The 19,725-nt window shown below is 38.1% G+C and overlaps 1 protein-coding gene across 1 annotated transcript; it reads right to left on the bottom strand.

Annotated features, from left to right (window-relative positions):
• Window positions 1–2,813: 2,813 nt before the first annotated feature.
• ORMDL1 (ORMDL sphingolipid biosynthesis regulator 1) lies at window positions 2,814–12,235 on the bottom strand (the record flags this gene model as incomplete). The annotated part of the gene is made up of 3 exons (XM_079710495.1): window positions 2,814–2,949; window positions 6,832–6,983; window positions 12,062–12,235. 3 exons carry the CDS (start codon window positions 12,233–12,235, stop codon window positions 2,814–2,816), a joined length of 462 nt encoding a protein of 153 aa, XP_079566621.1.
• Window positions 12,236–19,725: the final 7,490 nt, after the last annotated feature.

Here is a 19,725-nt window from a genome sequence, read left to right as displayed (position 1 = left end):
ATGTAGAAGGAATGAGGGAAATAGAAATCCACCACTGGAACTCGACAGTAATAACTGCTGCAGGAAAGATTCACCAATGAATGCTAAAATCAGTAGCATTTCTGAGCTCATGCCTATTAAGAAATTGATTATTATGTGTCCTGACTTGAAATTAGGAGCAATTATAGCATAGCAATTGATTTTGTTCCAAACAATAGTCATTATAGATTTTGTTTCAAAAAAAAAAAAGTTTTTGTTTTACACTAAACTCTACCAATTTGTGAAATGGGGAACAGTTTTCATATTCACCATTCCACCATTCACCTAGGTTTTAAGGCCAAAAAACCATGAGTCATTTTAGTTCCCTTCCACCTACTCACTTTCAATATACCAGTGTTTTGTGAGCTGTACTTGCTACGTATATCCCATATCTGACCACTTCTCACCACTACATCAGCTAATTCCCTAGTCTGAGCTACCTCTTGCCTGTAGTAGCTATTCTTCCTGCTTCCCATTCCCTTAACAGTTTTTTTTCAACATTAGCCAGTAGCCTTCACAAAACAAACAAAAAACCCCAGATCCCTTTACTCTCCTGTGCAAAACTCTCCAATGGCTTTGTCAAGCTTAGAATACAATTGGTTCTTTACCTTGGTCTATAAAGTCCTATATTGATCTGACCCCTACCTACTTCTCTGAGCTCATTCTAGTTGCTTATTACTCCTTTCCAGGCACAGTGACTGTCTGCTTTTTCTTCAAACACACCACCCTCATTCCTGCCCCAGAGCTTTAATATTTGCCATCACCAGTACTGGAAAGTCTCTTTCCCCAGATCTTTGTACTCCTTGCTCCTTTACATCAGGGAGGTCTGTGTCTAAATGTCACCTTAGGATATTTAGGGAAGACTTTTCTGAGGCAGGCTCCCCTGCCTTTCACCAACTTAATTTTTTTTCCCTATGGCATTTATCACTATGTAAAATAATATTATTTGTTTACTCATTTATTATCTGTTCTCTAACTTGAATGTAAGCACATAAGGGAAAGGACTTGGTTTGTCTTGCTTACAAACTGTATTCACAATACCTAAAACAATTCCTACAACAGAGTGGGCCCTCAAATATCTACTGAATAAATATCTTTAAAACACTGAAGGGCAAAAGTAGGGAAAACAGCAGAAGACCTGAATTAGAGGCAGATTTCTATCTCTGAAGTCTGTGCAAAAAATATAAGCCTTTTGAAATAAACTTTAAAATGAAGAAAAACAAAAGAATACTTTTTAGCTACCTTAATTTTACAAATTCAGTTGCTTTAAAAAAAACTTGAAAAATTTAAGTGTAACTCAATGACTGACTTTGGAAAGCTTTTGCAATAACCTTACACCAAAGAAAAATTTATTAAAGTATAGATTACTGGGTATTTAAAAATACATGAGAAAAGACAAACATACAAAGGCATTATCATACAACTGATTTCTAAACGCAATACTTTCGAAATGCAAAACAATGATCATTACCCCCAAAAGTCAGTTTGAAACAAATTGATTTTTAAGTTGGTATTATAATTCTTTTCACTCAATTTTGCTTACAAATGTTACTAGGTTTTTCAGTTTCGCCACATATCAGAACTTTTTTTGACATGTTTATTTCTCAAAGCAGAATATAGTTATTTCTTGCAATTAATGTCAGCAACTATAGAAAGCTTCTCTTAAGTCACAAGGATTCAGTATGGTTGCTGCTTTGGAAATAGTTACCATTCTGAGTTATCTATACTAAGACTCATGTATTGACAGGCAAAATGTTAATGGGCAAAGTATGGAGATTGAGAGCAGGATGACTAAGAAAAGATGATATCTTTTACTGCAGACCTGCTAAAAAAAGACTCCATTATTTACTCTGATAGTATTGCTAAAGAAGCAGTTTCTGCCAGATCACAGGTTGGCTATGTAGTTGTCCATTTTAAATTTCCATTGCTAAAGAATGGCAGACTTCAACAATTAGATTGTTCAACCAAATAAGCAGACCCTTAAGTTACCATATACTTTAATTACGAGAAATAAATTATTTTCTTAATTAGTTTAGCAGCCTTGTATCTGGAAAGGCAGCAAAACCCACTTTGTTCCAAAATTAGAAGGCCGACTCAGAGGCTGCTTCTAAGGTGCCTAACTATCTTCTATCATCCATCAGTCGTGAAGGTGGACCTTCATGAACTCAGTAACTTAATAAATGTAAAAATGAACTCATCTATCAACACAATGTTGAGCCTGCAAAACCAAAAAAGTACATTCATAAGGTAGGAATTGGTTTGCATAAAGGAATTTGTTTGTATAAAATTGGTTTGTATAAGAGGATATATATCCTCTTATATAACACAAAAGGAATATGCATGGTAATAAAAACAATCTATAATAAACTTGTAAAGAAATGATTCTGGTTTACATGTAACTCTGCTTAAACTGACCATGACTGAATGATTAAACATTTTCTTCTCTTAACATAATGCCCATTCATTATAAGCTAAGCTGGACTTAGTTTCTTATAAATCTCTTATTTCCTTGGATTTATCTACTACACCTTTACTTTATAGCCATTTACCTTATAAGCTGGGCCTGCCCAGCCTGCCTCTGAAGCCTCTCTTCAGAAGGATACCAGATGCATTAAACAAAGGCATCTTCTCATAAGAATCTGCACTTCAAAACAGCATATGAAGAACCAGCAATTGGCTCTCCAATGTAGCTACCTCTCATTTCACATTATCACAGAAACAGTGCAGTTTAGTAACATTCCTTCCTTACAGAAAACTCAGTAGCTGTAAAAATTTTTGTTGTTTCAAAACACATTTCAATACTTATTAATTCCAAAGATCCGAACACCATGTAGCTGTGGCATTTTGGGAATTAGCACACTCAGGAGAGAAGCTGTGTTTAAGATGAAGTGAGTTGGATCATACTTCGTATAGAAACTTGCCAGAAAATATCTGTAGAAATAAAAGTTAAGAATATATATATAACATCTAAAAGTGAAATTACTTAGAATTTTTTAAATATTTAAAGGTAGGAAAAAGGTCACTGAAACATAAATACCTAAAAGCAGAACCATTTTTTTTGAGCACTAAAACAAGAGCAAAAGTTTTAGTTTGGGGGCCTAAATTAATTTTATTTGGGATTTAAACATTTGTTTAATGGAGGCATATATGCACATTTTGCTTTTCTGCAATCGTGTTAAATGTATTTAATGCAAGACAGTTACTACTGTCTTTAAAGCAGAAGGCTTTCAAACTAGGGATCATGTGCTTCCTGAAACTTCAGGTGTAGTTTTGTATCTATGTGTATATATCTGAAGAGAAAGTCCAGATTCAAAGCATCCATCATATTCTCAAACCGTTTTGTGACCCACCAAAAGGTTAAAAACTACTGCTGTAAAGTTGTGAAAAACGGGTGTTAGTGCATTAGTAGAGTTTAGCATCTCTGAAAGAAAACAAATACTTGATTGCCCTTTTGATGTTCTCATTTCCATACTGAAGTTGAACAGGTATATAACCAGTATAACGGTAAACTTGAGAGACACTATTGTAAAATTCCAGCTGTTTTGCTATAACCGAATGTACGTACATATATATTCAAAGACATCCAATATCCGAGAATTTGTTTTAAGAAGCCTAAGCCACCTTTAAGACCACAGATCATCGAGTTAGAATGCCTAGTTTGACCCAAGGGTACATCAAAATGAAGACACATCATGAGGCCACTAAAAGAGTATCCTAAAACATCATACCTTACTTGATGATAACTAAGAAGTTACTATGCACAAGGATGTTTGTCTAATTAGTACTTTTAGAGTACATAGAAAAGTATTTTAATAGTGTTTCCTCTAAAGGAGTGATAAATATCTTGTGTAATATGGTTAGAAAAGAACAGCTATTTTCCAAGTACAACTAAAAACAGAGAGCTCTACACATTATTTTCAGAACCGTCTAAATTGAGAAATTCTATACTGTTCCACCTATTTCACAAACTATAGTCAGAAAATTCATTCTTGAGAATAAACCATATTCCTCAATCCTTACTTTAAATCCTGTCTTCCTGCTTTCATATACTTGAAGACTGTTTTCATACTTCCTTAACTGAACAAAATAGGATACCATTTACATTCAGTAAGCTCATTTAATTTCCCATCATCACAGGTTTAATCTGTAATCTGATATGTTAGAAATAATAAATCTTCTTGGAATGGCTTCTCCTCATAGCATATGTCTCCTTTATGTCTTTTAATAAAAACTGATTGTGTGTGAGGATCATATGAAAATTACCTGACTCTTACAAAAACCTACACAACCCTCCAAGGGGATGCAAAACCCAGGTAGGAATCAGTGTGGTAGCATTTATCTGCCAAAGGGTATACTAGAAAGAGACCTGTATTGGAAGCTAGAAGTTTAGGGTTTAACATGGGCTCTTGATTCCAACTAGCTACAAGACCTGGATGAAGATGATGCATTTGAATCTGTTTATCTAAAAATCTGAGATAATATTACTCATCCTACCTACCTGACAAATGATCAAATAAGAAAATGTAAATGCACTCTGAAAAATATCAATGCTACATAGATAGCTTTAATGCTGTTTCCTCAGTTATATAAGGAATTTAATCACAGAATATTTAAAATCATACCTGTTGGTCAAAAGTACACTTTCAGAAATATGGGTGTTGTACACAGGTACATCTTAGTTAGGCTTTTAAGTGATATCACCTTTTTTGTGATAGCTCCTATTGAAAATTCAGCATATGTCAGGCTTTTTACATGTGCAGTTGGCCCTTGAACAATGAGGGTTTGAACTGCACAGGTCCACTTACAGATGGATATTTTTCAGTAGTAAATACCACAGTACTACATGATCCACAGTTACTACACGATCCGCAGTTAGCTGAATCCGAGGATGTGGAAATGGGGATACAGGAGGCTGACTATGTAAGTTATACTTGGATTTTTAACTGCACAGAGGGCGGGTGCCTATAACCTCCACATTGTTCAAGGGTTAACTGTATTATAATGCAATCCTCAACATTTTATAGATGAGGAAACTGAGACTTTCAAGAATATGGCCAAAAGTCACATAGCTAGAGAGTAGTAGAGCTAAAATACAAATTTAGGGCTGTTTGAATAACCATTATTCTTGTTATTGCATTAATCTTTGTTAGGCCATACAAATAATTTTTCTTTTGACATGAATTTTATGTGGGACTAAAACAATTAAAAAGTTAAAAAATTTCCTCCCAAGTGCTATAAATATGAGGAAAAAGAAATCTACCACTTTATGATTACTTTCTTCTTCTTTTTTTTTTTTTTTTTTTTTGCGGTACACGGGCCTCTCACTGTTGTGGCCTCTCCCGTTGCGGAGCACAGGCTCCGGATGTGCAGGCCCAGCGGCCATGGCTCACGGGCCGAGCTGCTCCGTGGCATGTGGGATCTTCCCAGACCGGGGCACGAACCCATGTCCCCTGCATCGGCAGGCGGACTCTCAACCACTGCGCCACCAGGGAAGCCCTGATTACTTTATTCTTTTCATTTGAAAATGTCGTCCCTAACTTAAACACCTGTCTAAAACCTACCCTAAGTCCTAGTTTAAGGAATTCTAATGCCTCCAAGAAGTCTTTCCAGCTGCTGCAGACTGCACTGATTCTATAATGGATATATAAATATATATATATCTATATCTATATATAGAGAAAGATATCTATCTATATATATATAGATAGATATCTCCTTTGTGGTATCGAGTGTTTGATTAGGATATATGTGAAACATCCATTATATGAAAGCAATTGAGTGTGGAATTCAAAGCAATCTATGTACTTATAAATTCTTTGCAGAAATAAACATAATAATAGAGAAATAATACAAAGTGGCAATAAAAAAGGGATATATAACAACTACTATGGATTTCAAAGCAGAGTGTTATCATTGAAGGCTGGTTGCTAAGGAAAAGACCTCACTGGTAAGGTCACAATTTAAATTTTGAAAGAAAAATAAGACAGATAAATTAAGAAAGGAGAAGGCATTTCAGGTGGGAGAAATGGTTGAACAAAGGCACAGAAATAGGACTATACATGAAGTATTTAAGAAATGCTGCTTAGAAGAGTGTGACCAGGTACAAGTTGGGTGAGGGTAAAATAGTCACATAAAGGAAAAATGAGGTAGGAACCATTTTGTGGAGGACCCTGAATATCAGGTAATAGGAGGAAATTACATATGTATAAGGTTAGATGCTTTACAGATAGGTATTATCTCATTTATTTCTTACAGCATCAGATTGAGTTAGGTACCATTGGCTAGAATTTTATTTATGAGCAAACCAAGCAGGCTGAGTGATAGGTACAGGATTCAACCCAGGTCTGTCCTACAATGAAAGCCTAACCTCTCTTTTCTCTAAACCATACTGTCTCTCCCAAGGAGTTTGAACATCCAAATGTGGCAGGTGGTCAATGAAATTCATCTGAAATCATCCAAATCCCTGTTTACGGAGATTAATCTGACAGTAGAATACAGAACAAGACTACGTGTTTAGTATTCTTGCAAGCAGCTTAAAGACATGAACTAGAATATATTTAACTTGTATTCTAGAATGTCTTGTCATACTGATAAACATGTAAGGTTGTCTCCATATATATTTGACTGAAGTGAAAACTGGTTTATTACCAGCTTGTTAAAAATTTTGCCTGGATTTTATACTCTCTATGAAGTAGCAATTTACTGATATAGGTTTTCAACAAAATATTCTGTTTCTATTTCAAATTTTATCTATTAAAAGGATGGCTTCCTCTCATCCAATTCTCCTCACACCTGAAAATTTCCACCACTTACAGAATCATTGGAGAAATTGTGAAAAACTTCCGTGAAGATGTAAACTGTACTCCATAGTCCAGTTGTTCCCAATGAGTTAGGAGCCTCGCTTTACCCTGGTCAGGAGTTTCAAATGGTGTTCCTTTTACTGCATGCAAAAATACATACATCCCCTGGAAAACAAGCAGGGGGTATATAATCAATATCAAATACAAAATTAATATTTGCCAGTTAGCATTAAGACAGTTGCAGACTGTGACAGAGAGCATGATTAACTTGACAGCTCAAGTTTTAAGATTTCATATTGTGAAAGACTGTGGCCAGTTTCTTCAGAGTAAAACAAAACTTCCAGGGGCTTACATGCAAATATTATTTGCTGAAAACCACTCTAAGTCAACTAAAAGTAACCTGTTTTCATCTCCTATTAAATTGAAAATAAACAAAAAGTACCATCAGGGTAGCTTTGCATCATTACATTTACATTTTCTAACACATTTCCTGTTGGGAGATAGAATTACCTTTTCTCCAATGTGTAGGAAAGTTTAGAGTGTCATATTAGTAAATCTGATGATACTTATAAAATGATAAAAACATAAAAGTTGGAAAATAATAATAAACAAAATCTCTGTATCGGGGAAAATTGTTTTGAAAATACTTAATATTAGGACTGTTTATGTCTCGATAGTTCTTTTCCAAAGCAATAAAGATGGTTTGATGTAGCAAGTATAATGTTCAACACAATTTACTTTTAAAATCACCACTGTACCTCAATAGCGTCTTTTGAAGTTAGTTTTTAAAAATAAAGTAAAAAACGTTACTAAAAGCCATTCTGTCCAGTGATATGTTTAAGCATCTAATTTTGTGGTTAATTAGGGGAAAAAACCAATGTATACTAGATGTGGTTTACTTGAGATGCCCATTTAGATTGATAGTTAATGCTTCATTGCAGGACCACTGTCTGAGGCACTGGTAACAGAATAAAGCCTATATATGGTCATGAAACAGCTTTACTTACTAAAGTCATGATGTGATGTCATTTTTTTTACTTCAACTTTTAATAAATATGTGGAAAAAATAGAAATATTAGTGATTTGAAATTTTACATTATTCTACTAGGTTAAGAGAGCCCTTCTTTTCAAAGCTTAGTCTATCTGCTTCCTAGTTATTCCATTAGGCAATTTAAAAGTTGTTTACCTACAGTAACACTTAAGCAACAGAGGAATGGATTCATGTTCAACTGGATATAACTCTACAAACATTTAATAAGTGGCTAATATGTACAGGACACAGGACCTGTATGCATATATGAAATTGAACAAGACGTGTCCAATGCCTTGAAAAAGTTCAATCTTCTAAGAGATGGTAAGGGAAAAAAAAAAGATATGCATAAACAACTACAATGTAGGGCAGAAGTTACTATCAAAGGTACAGTCAAAGTACTCAGGAAATGCAGAGGAGGGAAAGGTTCCTTGTTGCTGAGGCTAAAGCCTTGATGGTTCCTTGTCACCTACCTCAGTCTTGAAGGTTCAGCTCAAATGATAACTCCTTAGTGAAGCCCTTCTCTAGCAATAATTAACCTGTTGCCTATGTACATATATAGAATTTTATTGAAAATACTTTTACTATAGCACAACATATTGTATTAAAGTTGTTTACATAATGTTTGTTTTCCCATTAGCCTGCCTACCTCAGGAACAAGGGCTCATACAAAGCAAGTATTAGATATTAAGCCAAGATGACATTAAGCCAAGGAATGTTTATTCTGTAAGCACAAGGAACCATTTTCACATGGGTTTTAAAAGAGACTATGAAACAGAAACTGTATGCTTTCAAATTCTCAGGAGAATGTGACCCAAAAAAGTTAAGAATCTCTACTCTAGACCATACATGTGTTAGAATTGTCAAGGAGAAAGAAGAACAGTCCTCGAATTATTTACTTCAAGCCACATACACTCACCAGTGTTCAGAATATAACATTCAAATGATTTTATGTATTCTTTTTAATGAGTAAGAATAAAATCTTATCTAACCATTTATCTTCCACTCCATTATTTTTATTTTTAATAGTTTTTCTATAAAATTTTAGTGATGGATGATTTATACCCACATTAAAAGAAATAGGGAAAAAAGTATATAGCTCATGGTTAGCCCTTAACAAATATTTACTGACTCAAAATGAAGAGAATTCTCTTTCATTTTAAAAGCCAGGATAAGAATTTTGTGAAGTATTAAAACTTCTAAGAGTGAACTGTAGCACTGAGTAAAAACAACTGCTGTAGGTTTCTACTATATGGTTCAGAAAGACAGAGACCATGTTTTTTCTTTTTTCCCATATTTGGTCTATTTTCCCATGTTTAAAAGCATGCAGTATGTATTTCACATTTTTAATTGGTTTAATGTAGGCTAACTTCAAAAGAAATTTACATTTGGCATCATGTAATTGCCACATCCATGGCTGGTTAGTCAGGTTTTTAGTGGAGGACTAAGAAGTCAGAACTTTGCTTCCCTACTTGTTCTCATCACCTGTCCTTTGTCCATGGCCACATACTGTGCCTCAGTCTCAGTCAACCAACTGAAAACATGAAGGGAGGAGATGACTTCTAAAGTACATTTAATACATGTGCCACTGGAGAAGGGAAAATTATGTGAGAACAGACTAATTTATTCAGCAAACATTTAAATAAGTCTTTAGAGATAAAGAAATTAAGAAACCAAAAAAAAAGATAAACTGCTAATTATAAAAGGATGATAAATACATGAAAAAACAATGTAGCATGGGACTTTTGTAGCTTCCTAGAAGAGGTGACACTTGAGTAGTTTTCCTGGAGAAACAGGAATTAGCCAGGCAGAGTAGGAAGGAGGAAGAGGTATTAAAATAGTGGAAGAGCCTAAGCCAAAGCAAAAAGGTGAGAGAAGATGGTTTTCATTATTGTAGAGCACAGCTTGTGTTTGGAGAGATGTTAAGATCGGGTCTCTTTCTTGCCTCTGTAGTATTATCAACTGGCCTTGTATGCCACACAAAGAACTTGGCATTTTACTATGAATGTAACAAGGAATCACTGAAGGACTTAAGAGTGTGACCTGAACAAACATGAATTTCAAAAATATCACCCTGCCAAATTGGAATGAACGAAAGTAGAGTAGAGAAGCGTCAAAGAGACCACTTGATCTACTGGTGTAACCTACCTGAGGGGGAAAAAGGGCATGAAATTATAGCAATGCCCATAAGGATCAAGTTGAAGACAGTAAAGCAGTAGAATAGACAAGGCTTTGACTAAATGGATGTGGAATATAAAGGAAAAAGAGTTACCCTAAGTCTAGGGTGACTATATATACTAGTTTGCCATGGGTGGTCCTGAGTTACACTTACTCTCTTGGAGTAGTTATTACTAGAGCTCTCTTTTACTCTCCAAACAGTCTCAGTTTGGATAATATATTATATTAATCACTTTACCTCTGACATTCAGCTATGTGGCTTGGCTTACCGGGCAGATAGTGGTACCTTTAGATTAGATTAGGAACAGAATCCAGGAACAGATTGTGGTGGGTGGTAAGGGATATATCAGGAATGAATTCAGTTTATACGTGTTTGGTTTAAGGTGCAAGGTGATCTGGCAATATTAATATGGTCATCATCATTTAACAGGTAGAAACTGAAAATACAGATAGATGAAGCAACCTAGATAGAATATATATCATAAGAAGAGATGAAGAAAAGAACCTTGAGGGCTTCCCTGGTGGCGCAGTGGTTGAGAGTCCGCCTGCCAATGCAGGGGACGCGGGTTCGTGCCCCGGTCCAGGAAGATCCCACATGCCGCGGAGCGGCTGGGCCCGTGAGCCATGGCCGCTGAGCCTGCACGTCCGGAGCCTGTGCTCCGCAACGGGACAGGCCACGGCAGTGAGAGGCCCGCGTACCGCAAAAAAAAAAGGACCTTGAGAACAGTAATATTTAAGAGAGGAAAAGAGAAAACTGTGCAAGAGGAAATAGTAAAGGAAAGATCAGAAATATATCTAGGAAAAAGCAATCTCATGGAAGCCAAAGGAAAAGAATTCCAATAAAAGGGATATGATTAGTGTCAAATATTTCAGAGAAGTCACTATTTAAAAACTGTTTTTAAACACTTCCTTCCAAAGTCTATCACATAAAATGGACTAAAGGGACATTCACTGATCTCTACCACATCATCTTTGTCGTCCTCCAGTCAACTTCAAATGCTTTCCAGAAGATATAAATAATATCAATTTTTTAAAAACCTATTTCTCCTACATTTTTCTGTCTTAAAGTTCTAAGCTCTTCATTTTGGGTAGATCTTTAAACAAATATATAGTTAATCTGGATTCAATTAAAAGTCTCAATTAACCAGATTTTCCCCCTTTCATTCTACTTTAATAGGCTGTTAAAGACAAGAAAAGTCACTATCACGTTTTGTTTGTTTTGTTTTTAAACAGGCAATTTCCAGGGCTGCATAATATGGTCAGTAGAGTCAATCTAACCTCTGGTACTTTGTAGGGCTATCATATAATACAAAAGAGCAATAGTCAACAGGAAGAAGCTAAGGTACCATAAGTTTCTGAATCATATAAGATATGATTAAGCTCAAAATTTCTATACTGAAATAGAAAAGTATATATATACAATTTAGAAAGGATTTAAACCAAAGATGTTCATTAGACTCCAGTTAACCAAAAAACATAATTACTTCCTCTGATACATTCTGGTTAATCAATATATTATAGTGGCCTGAATTACAGTGTCTTATAATTTTTGCTAAAATGCCCTACTTTTTTTCAGATTTTATAAAACCAACAGGAGAAAAAAATGTCTTACTTACAAAAAGGGTCCAATGTTTAAATATAAAGTGATCGGAAAAATATAATCTTATTCCAGATAAGAGTTCTTCAAAATTGTCATATATACTAAAAATCACTGAACTGTACACTTTAAATGGGTGAATTTTAGATTATATCTCAATCAAACTGTTTAAAAAAACTGAGTCATGTGTTTTTCTTCTTTGTAACATAAAACTTTAAGCTTTTAAAAAAACTGTGTTTAAATACACATAACATGGACCATTTAGCCACTCTTAAGCATACAGTTCAATGGTATTCGGTGCATTCACGATGTTATGCAACCATCACCACCATCCATCTCCACAACTCTTTTCGTCTTGCAAAACAGTACCTTCCCATTCCTGCCTTGCCCTGTAAAACCATTAAACCTTAAGTGTTCAGTATAAGGTGAAATTCTTACCAGATTATGTATAACATTTGTTAAGGTCCAAGCAACAGGAACACTGAAGAAGGGAATACTGAGTAAAACGATATGAAGCAAGCCAACTCCCAAAGCATATGTCAGCCACATACCCCGGCTGTTCATTACACGGGTATTTGGATTCACCTCACTGTGGGCAACTCCAACATTCATGTTTGCGCTGTAGGAAAGCAATGGGATGAATCAACACTGATATAACTGGTAACCTACGTACTCCTAATTCTGACATGACAAAATAAGTGTTACTGGGATTATTTTTTTACCTCATCATTCTGAAATAGAACAAACAGACCCTCCAAAATATGCTACTTGCAGATGCTGACGAGGGCAGTAAATAATTCGTAACATCTAACTCCCCAGTAAGACAAGCAAGACTTATTTTTATGGTTCTTGTTGAAAAAATAAACAGTTAAAATGCCTTTCCTAAAGCTTGTCTTCAAGCATGTTGGTTTTACTAAATGAAGTAATGGGCAGGAAAACGCAAACTGAAAGAGAAAACCTACATTTTCTTATGAGTGTAAAGTGAAAACTCAGGAGGTAAATTTACCAACAGAATAAACTAATATATAAAAAAGCAAAGCTGACCTAACCAGTCTGTTCTGAGTAGCCAGACTCTTACATTTAATGTAGTGTTGGGTCCATAAAGAGTGGTCAGAGTTCAAATCACTCCTTTATGAGTACTGAAGCTGTGAGGAACATAATGAGGTGGAAATTTTACATGGTCAAGGGATAAGGTTTGTTTCTCAACCTAGTGATACAATTAGGTTTAAACAAGGAGTCTTCTGCGTATTTTAACTCTAGTCACCTTCCCTAAAACTTTGGTTTTCTCTCATTCTTTCCTTCCTTCTTCCCCTCCCTCCTTTCTTCCTTTCTTTCTGAGATTGAGGGTGGGGGGAGTATAGCTACATTATATTTCAAACAGCTCTGATTTAAAAATATATAAACCCTTTCTATTACAGAGTTGGCCCTGAGAGAGGAATTTCTCCGAACCCCGTCCAACAAGTGTTCCGGAGTACAATGGCCCTTCTCCCTCCAAAAATCTATAGGCTTACGGTGATGAAAGTTGGTTGCACTGAAACAAAGCAAAAGCCTCAAATTTAAATGTGTAAAAAGTTCCTCCAATCCAAACATCCACCGTGCATGTTACATTCTTTTTATACGCTATAAGTTATACTTAGAACGTGCCTCCACTCAAGATGCCTTTCCCATTTTCGACAGGATAGAAAAAAAAAAACGCACGAAAGTAGGCTTAAAATTTACATCTGAGCTGGAAGGCAAACACTGACTCTATCCCAGGCCAGAAAACCCTTCCAGGGAGTCTGTCACGCCACTTCAGGACTGGCAAACAATGACTTCAGAGAGCGAAGAGCCTCTCGGCTCTGCCCTCGCAGTGCCGGGCGACCCACAGCGACGCCCCTCTCCACCCCCCACACCCCCCCCCCCGCCCCGCTACCGTCACCGGCAGCCTTCCCCGGCGGCCGGAGCTCCCAGCTAGTGGAAGCTCAGCAAAAGCCGCCGCTGCTACGGCCACAGTGCCCCCCGCCCCGCCCCTTTCTTCTCGGAGCTGCACATCCCGTCAGGGCCAGGACGCGACGACGGGGACTTGGGGGGCAAGCCTTGGGGGCCACTTGGCCCGCACGGCCTGACAGGGCGCCGCGGACGGAGCCGGAGTCCACTCTTTCCCCTCTAGCCGACCCGGGCCCGCCAGCAGCTCCCCAGTGCACGGGCAGCAGCACAGTCCCGGCGGCCGTTCGCGCCCACTCACCCGCCGCCCCGCTCCCGGCTGCTGGCTCGGAGCAGTAACAGCTCCGCTGCGGCTGCAGTGCTGACGGCGGCGCCTCCTCAGGCGGAACGCGAGTGGTCAGCCCCAACGCGGCGCGACGCGGCGCAGCTTGCGGAAGCTTTCAGGGCGGAACGCGCTGCCAGGGCATTGGCTGAGGACGGCGCCAATACCACGTTCGCCGGGCAGGGCGGGACTAAGGGCGGTGCGCTCGGTGCCCGCCCCGCCCCGCGTGCTTCGGGGGCGAGTCGGGTATCCGCCAGGTTGGGCCTGGGCTTTCAGTGGGACGCTGGCCGGTCCGCTAGTGGATTGTTGTTGCCCACCTCGCGCGAGCAAGAAGGTAGTGTCGTGTGGCTAACGGGTATTCATTCTTATATCGTAAGCTCGAGAGCCTCCTCCCCTCCACTTGTCCCGGTCGGGGCGGGAGCGCCGGCGGCCGCCGTGGGCGCCCCTCCCCCCCTCCCCTCGCGGGGCGGGAAGCGGACGAAGCCCGGCTCGCGGGCGCGCACACCTGGAGCGCGGTCTCCCAGCAGGTGTGGGCTGCTTAATGTCTGATTTGGACTTTCCTGACTAAATGGTGTTTAGGCCTTTGTTGCAGCCCATTCCTCACATCCTTCTGGGTGCAGATCTTAAAGTTGTTGTTTGCCAGGAAGAAACTTTAACCCCTGACGGCCGTAACTCAGCCTGTCTAGAGTGTGAGTGAGTGAGGGTTTTATAATATTGTAGGTTGTGGCATCATGCAAGTGGCGGAAGCAAACTTTTCGGTTAACCATGATTTTTACTGGTGTCATTCTGGGTCTGTCTACACGCTGAAGACAGTTATATGCTGAGGAAATGTGGGTACCAAGAATTGATCTTTTTCTTCTTTTTTTGGCCGCTCCCCGCGGGTTGCAGGGCGGCTTGTGGGGACCTTAGTTCCCTGACCAGGGATTGAACCCGTGCCCTCGGCAAAAAAAGCTTGGAGTCCTAACCATTGGACTTCCAGGGAATTCCCCCAATAATTGATCTCATTCAAGAACAGGGAGGAAAAAACTAGATTATTTGGAATCATATTTGAAATTGAATTTCATAAGCTTGGCAGTACACAGTTTATTTTATTCATATTGCTGAAATAACTTATAATGGCTTTTCAAAATTGGTGTAAGAAAATGTTGACTGTATATACACATATATATGTGTACATATATTACATTTATAATGGCCTTATAAAACCAATTAGGTTAGATTTATTACGTTTTTTAAAAAATAATTATTTCATTGTGTTCTTCCTAAAGTTTATCTATGAGTTCTCTGATCTTTACTTCTTTTTTAGGAACATTGTTAGCCTTAACTGAATTTCCTGATCATCAGCACTCTTTCAGGAGTATTTGATTTACCTCTCAGCAAATATAGAAGACTGATTCCTGGCATTCTTAGACATTCTTTGCTGTGAGTCGTAAGCCTGATATCAACCCTTCTGCTTTTCAAAAGATGCCATTTGGTGCACATACGGTGGAATGCTTGTTATGTTCCAGAGGTTGTGCTAGGGATATGAGATTAATATATCCTCAAAGAACTCTCAGCCAGGAGGAAGGGACAGAAATACAATACTTAGAATAATCTGTGATGAGTTTGGGGTTAGAAATAAGGAAAAGGTGCTCTGGGAGTACAGAGGAAGGACTGCCTAATCTGTTGGGGCAGGGGTTGGAGCTGGTAAGAAAGGCTTCCTCGAGGAGATGATACTTGAACTAAATCTAGAAGGATGGTGAGAAGTCATCAGTAGAGAAAGGGAACCTTATGAGCCAAGGAAGGAGTCACTGCCACCACATTAAGAGAGACAAGTTGCATAGTATGACTGGCCTAGTGTGCATTTGGAGAAGAGTGAGTTGAGATTAGAAAGACAGGTCCAGTTGATAAGGAGTTTGGATTTAACCTAGTTAGTAGTTGGAAATCTTTATAAAATTTTAAGTAGGATAGCAACATGATTAAATGTAAATTATAGAAAGAATCCTGTAGGTGGTTGAGATTCCAGGCCAAGCTGTCAATTAGCTGGTTATTGCAATAGGTCAGGGGAAAATTGTTGAAGGGCTGAACAGAGGCAGTAGCCATAGGGATAGAGAGGAAAGAACTAGTTTGGGAAATATTTAGGTAGTAAGATAGGCAGGAGTGGGTGGCAGGATGTAGAGAGTGAGGAGAATTTCAAGGATGACTCAAGGTTTCTAATTTTGCTTGGTGAGACTGGATGAAAATAGCCTTTGGAGTCAAACATGACAAAATATGCAGGTGTGCATCTGTCACTTAATAGTTGTGTGATCTTGGAACAAGCGATCAAGCTTTTAAATCCTGTTTGTGATAGAGGAATGACACTATACATAAGCTTGTTGTGAGGATTAACTGGAATAATTATATATATATATTTAAGTAACTTATGTTCACTGTTATTTTTATTATCAAATAAATATAGCAAGAAAGACAGTTAATTAGAGAAAGATCTGATCTCTTTGGGACATGTTGAGTTTAGGGTGCCTTTCTGTCATCTAAATGATGCTATTTAGAAAGTAGTTGGAAATAAGGCCCTGGATTCTAGAAAAAAGCCTGGTTAGGAGATACAAGTGATGAAGGGGATGATATGGAGTCCAGTTAAAATAGAATACATAAAGGGAAGGAGTTAAGGCAATGGTGACTTGATGGGAAGGAGGTCACTTTTCCTAATGTTTTACCTTGGCATGAGGTAGGTGCCAATAAAATTATTTTTCGTGGCCACTTCACTAATAATTATGAAGTACTCACCTTGAGTGAAGTACTCTGATTACTCTGTGTTGCATCCAGAAATATATAATTCCGTGCATTCAGAGGTTGTATAAGTCAGGACAGGGGTGTGATAAGCAAGCCAAGCTCTTAAGGAATGGGAGGAAAGGGTCATTCCTGGCTGGGTGATCAGAAAGGACCATGTTACAAATGATATTGAAACCGGGTCTAGAATGATAGTATTGCATTAGGAGAAAGTGGAGGTGCAAATAGGGTGGGATTGCTGGCAAAGGAAGATTGAAGTTTTTGACTTGGTCACTAAGAACAGTGAGTTATTAAAGAGAAATAGCAAAGTTAAGTGGGAGGTATGGAGGGTGGAACAAGAAGATAAGTTCTATTTTATAAACATTTTGAGGTAGCAGTGGCACTGATTGTAAGAAATGCCTGTCTTAACTTGGGAAGAGAGAGGTCGCTGTTGGGATGTAGACTTAGATGTTATTCTATAACATCTAAGGTTATAGGGTTTTGGGTATATAAGAAGAGGGGAGAGGGATTAGGGAATGCCCATTTTTCTGGGAAGAGCGTGAAGAAAACACGAAGAGATCCAAGAGGTATTGATGGATGGTATAATCCTTGAGAATAGGCAGTATCATCAATGTCACATGCTTCAGGGATATCAAGGAATGTGAATCCTGAGAAAAGGATTTGATGATGTAAGAGCTCATTGGTGAACTTGAAGAAAACAAAATCCTAACAGTGGTTGTGTAAGCTATTTTGCAAGGGTTTTAGAAGTGAGTTGGTGATAGGGAATTGGTGACGGTGAATACAGGTTACTTAAGTTTGGCTTCATAAAGAAAGAAGATAATCATAGAGTTAATAAGGTTGAGGGAAGAATGTTTTGTTTTTGTTTTCAAGACCAAGAGGCCTGGAGGAGGGATGGGACTAGATAAAGAAACTAGGTGAAAGTGTTAGTTTAGAAGAAAGACATTGGTCTGAGACTGAGTGAAGAAGAACATGGGTAGAGGTGGAGACATTTTAAGAAACCAAAGGACACAATATGGTGGAGGAGGTAAAGTGTGTGAAGATAGAGTTGATGCTGTGGTCTGCCTTGATCTCAGTAAACTAGAAGAGGGGGAAGATTGGGATGAAATTAGGGACTTGCTGGGGAGAAATAGAAGATTTTGGAAGAGAGATTTAGAGAATGAGACAAAGATGATGAGATTACTAAAGAGATTAATTATAATTAATCTCTGCAGAAGGAGGGAAGGTTGAGGTGAGGCTAGGTTTATACGCCAAAGCTTCCTTGATAAGTGTTTTTCTTAGATCCCTGGGACTCTCAAACTAAGAAAGAAGACTTCTTGAACCCAAGCCTAACCTGATACCAAGCACTGGGTTAGCTCCTGTGGGGCTAGGGGTTAGAAGTGTGTTGGGGGGTGTGGTATTCATGTAGTAGTTTGGAGGAACTCAATTTAGTCCAGAGATCCTGGGATTTTTTAGCATGTATATGCCAAGCACTATAATAAGTTGTATACACTATCTTATTTACTTCTCACCACAACCATATGATATCATCATTATCTCTATTTTAGGTTAGGTGATTGAGTTTTAGAGTTTAATTTCCTCAACATTATATAGCTTTTAGTGTATAATAATAATTAGTGGCATATTTTTCCATTGTGCTAATCAGCTTTGCCTTTTACAAAGCAAAATATAGTTATGAAATGTGAACAGTTAACACCATTCAGAACTCAGTATATTGACTTCTTCCCAGAAATGCATCCCTCAAAATTTTATGTAATCATTGTAATGGCTATACTCCATTTCTTGCTCACTTATTCTTAAACTTCATGTGACTCTGCTTGTTTTACATCTTAAGTTGCCTGAGAAAGAATCCTAAACAGAAACCTTTTTATTTGGTTTGGTTTGTCTTTGGCATTGTTGTTTTGTTTGGATCTAGATTCCATAGGGTCAGATCATCATGTGAGCATGTAACTAGTCATGGTAAATTAAGGAAGTATCTAGGGCTCCTCCCCCTCCCCCCCACCATTTTATTGTCAAATAAAATCATGACTCTAGGGCTTCCCTGGTGGCGCAGTGGTTGAGAGTCCGCCTTCCAATGCAGGGGACACGGGTTCGTGCCCCGGTCCGGGAAGATCCCACATGCCGCAGAGCGGCTGGGCTTGCACATCCGTAGCCTGTGCTCCGCAATGGGAGAGGCCACAACAGTGAGAGGCCCGCGTACAGCAAAAAAAAAAAAAAAAAAAATCATAACTCTAGAGGAATTGCATGTTGTCAAGCTAGTATTTTTTATTTGCCTAAAATCTTTTCTGAGTTAGGCATTAAAGTAGTTGCAAACCCCACTCCCTGCAAATTTTACATACGTGATTTCTATATGAAATTTTTTTGTTTCTTTGTTTGAAAAGGTTTCAGACAAAGAGTTTCATGGCTAAAACAATTACTGGCAGAGAGATTTTGGATGTACAAGTTGGATCGGCGTGTAAAGGACCTTGAATGCCAGCATATGGTTTGAGCTTTATCATAATTTGGCTTTGGGGAGCCACATGATTAGAAAGATGTTTTAGACCCAGTAGTGCATAGGATAGTAATCTGATATGATATGTCTGGGTATGACTAGTTTAGATTAAGAGTAATTCTAGAGTCTAGATTTCCTAACTCTAAAAGAGCTCAATAATTGAAAGAGATATTGTAATTCATCAAAATGTGTAGATGACTAATGATGTTCAAGTGCAACTGCCATTAAGGCACACAACTGACATTATCTGCCTAACAGTTGACAGCACCATCTGGTGATTCCTAGCCAGACACATCATACATTACACTTATTGCACAATTGTTCTTATCATTCTTCGATTAGTAACGTAGTGTGATTTACCAACAAATTTCTCTGTGCTTTAGGCTTATAATATGGAGATGATAATGGCATCTATTTTAAAGGGTATTCGTAAGAAATAAATGATTTAATACTGTATGTGCTTAACAGTAGATCCTGACATACAGTGAGGCTCAATAAATGTGCGTTGCTATTATTGCTGCTGTTGTTGCTATCAGTTCTGTTAGGAATGCTTAACGATTTTTATCTTTACAACTTATATTTTATTTTCTAGCTCCTCTGCTA

Source organism: Hyperoodon ampullatus, assembly GCF_949752795.1.
Source record: "Hyperoodon ampullatus genome assembly, chromosome: 8".
Taxonomy (NCBI): Eukaryota; Metazoa; Chordata; class Mammalia; order Artiodactyla; family Ziphiidae; genus Hyperoodon; species Hyperoodon ampullatus.
Note: the sequence above shows the minus strand (reverse complement) of the source record. Positions and strands in the feature narration are given on the sequence as shown.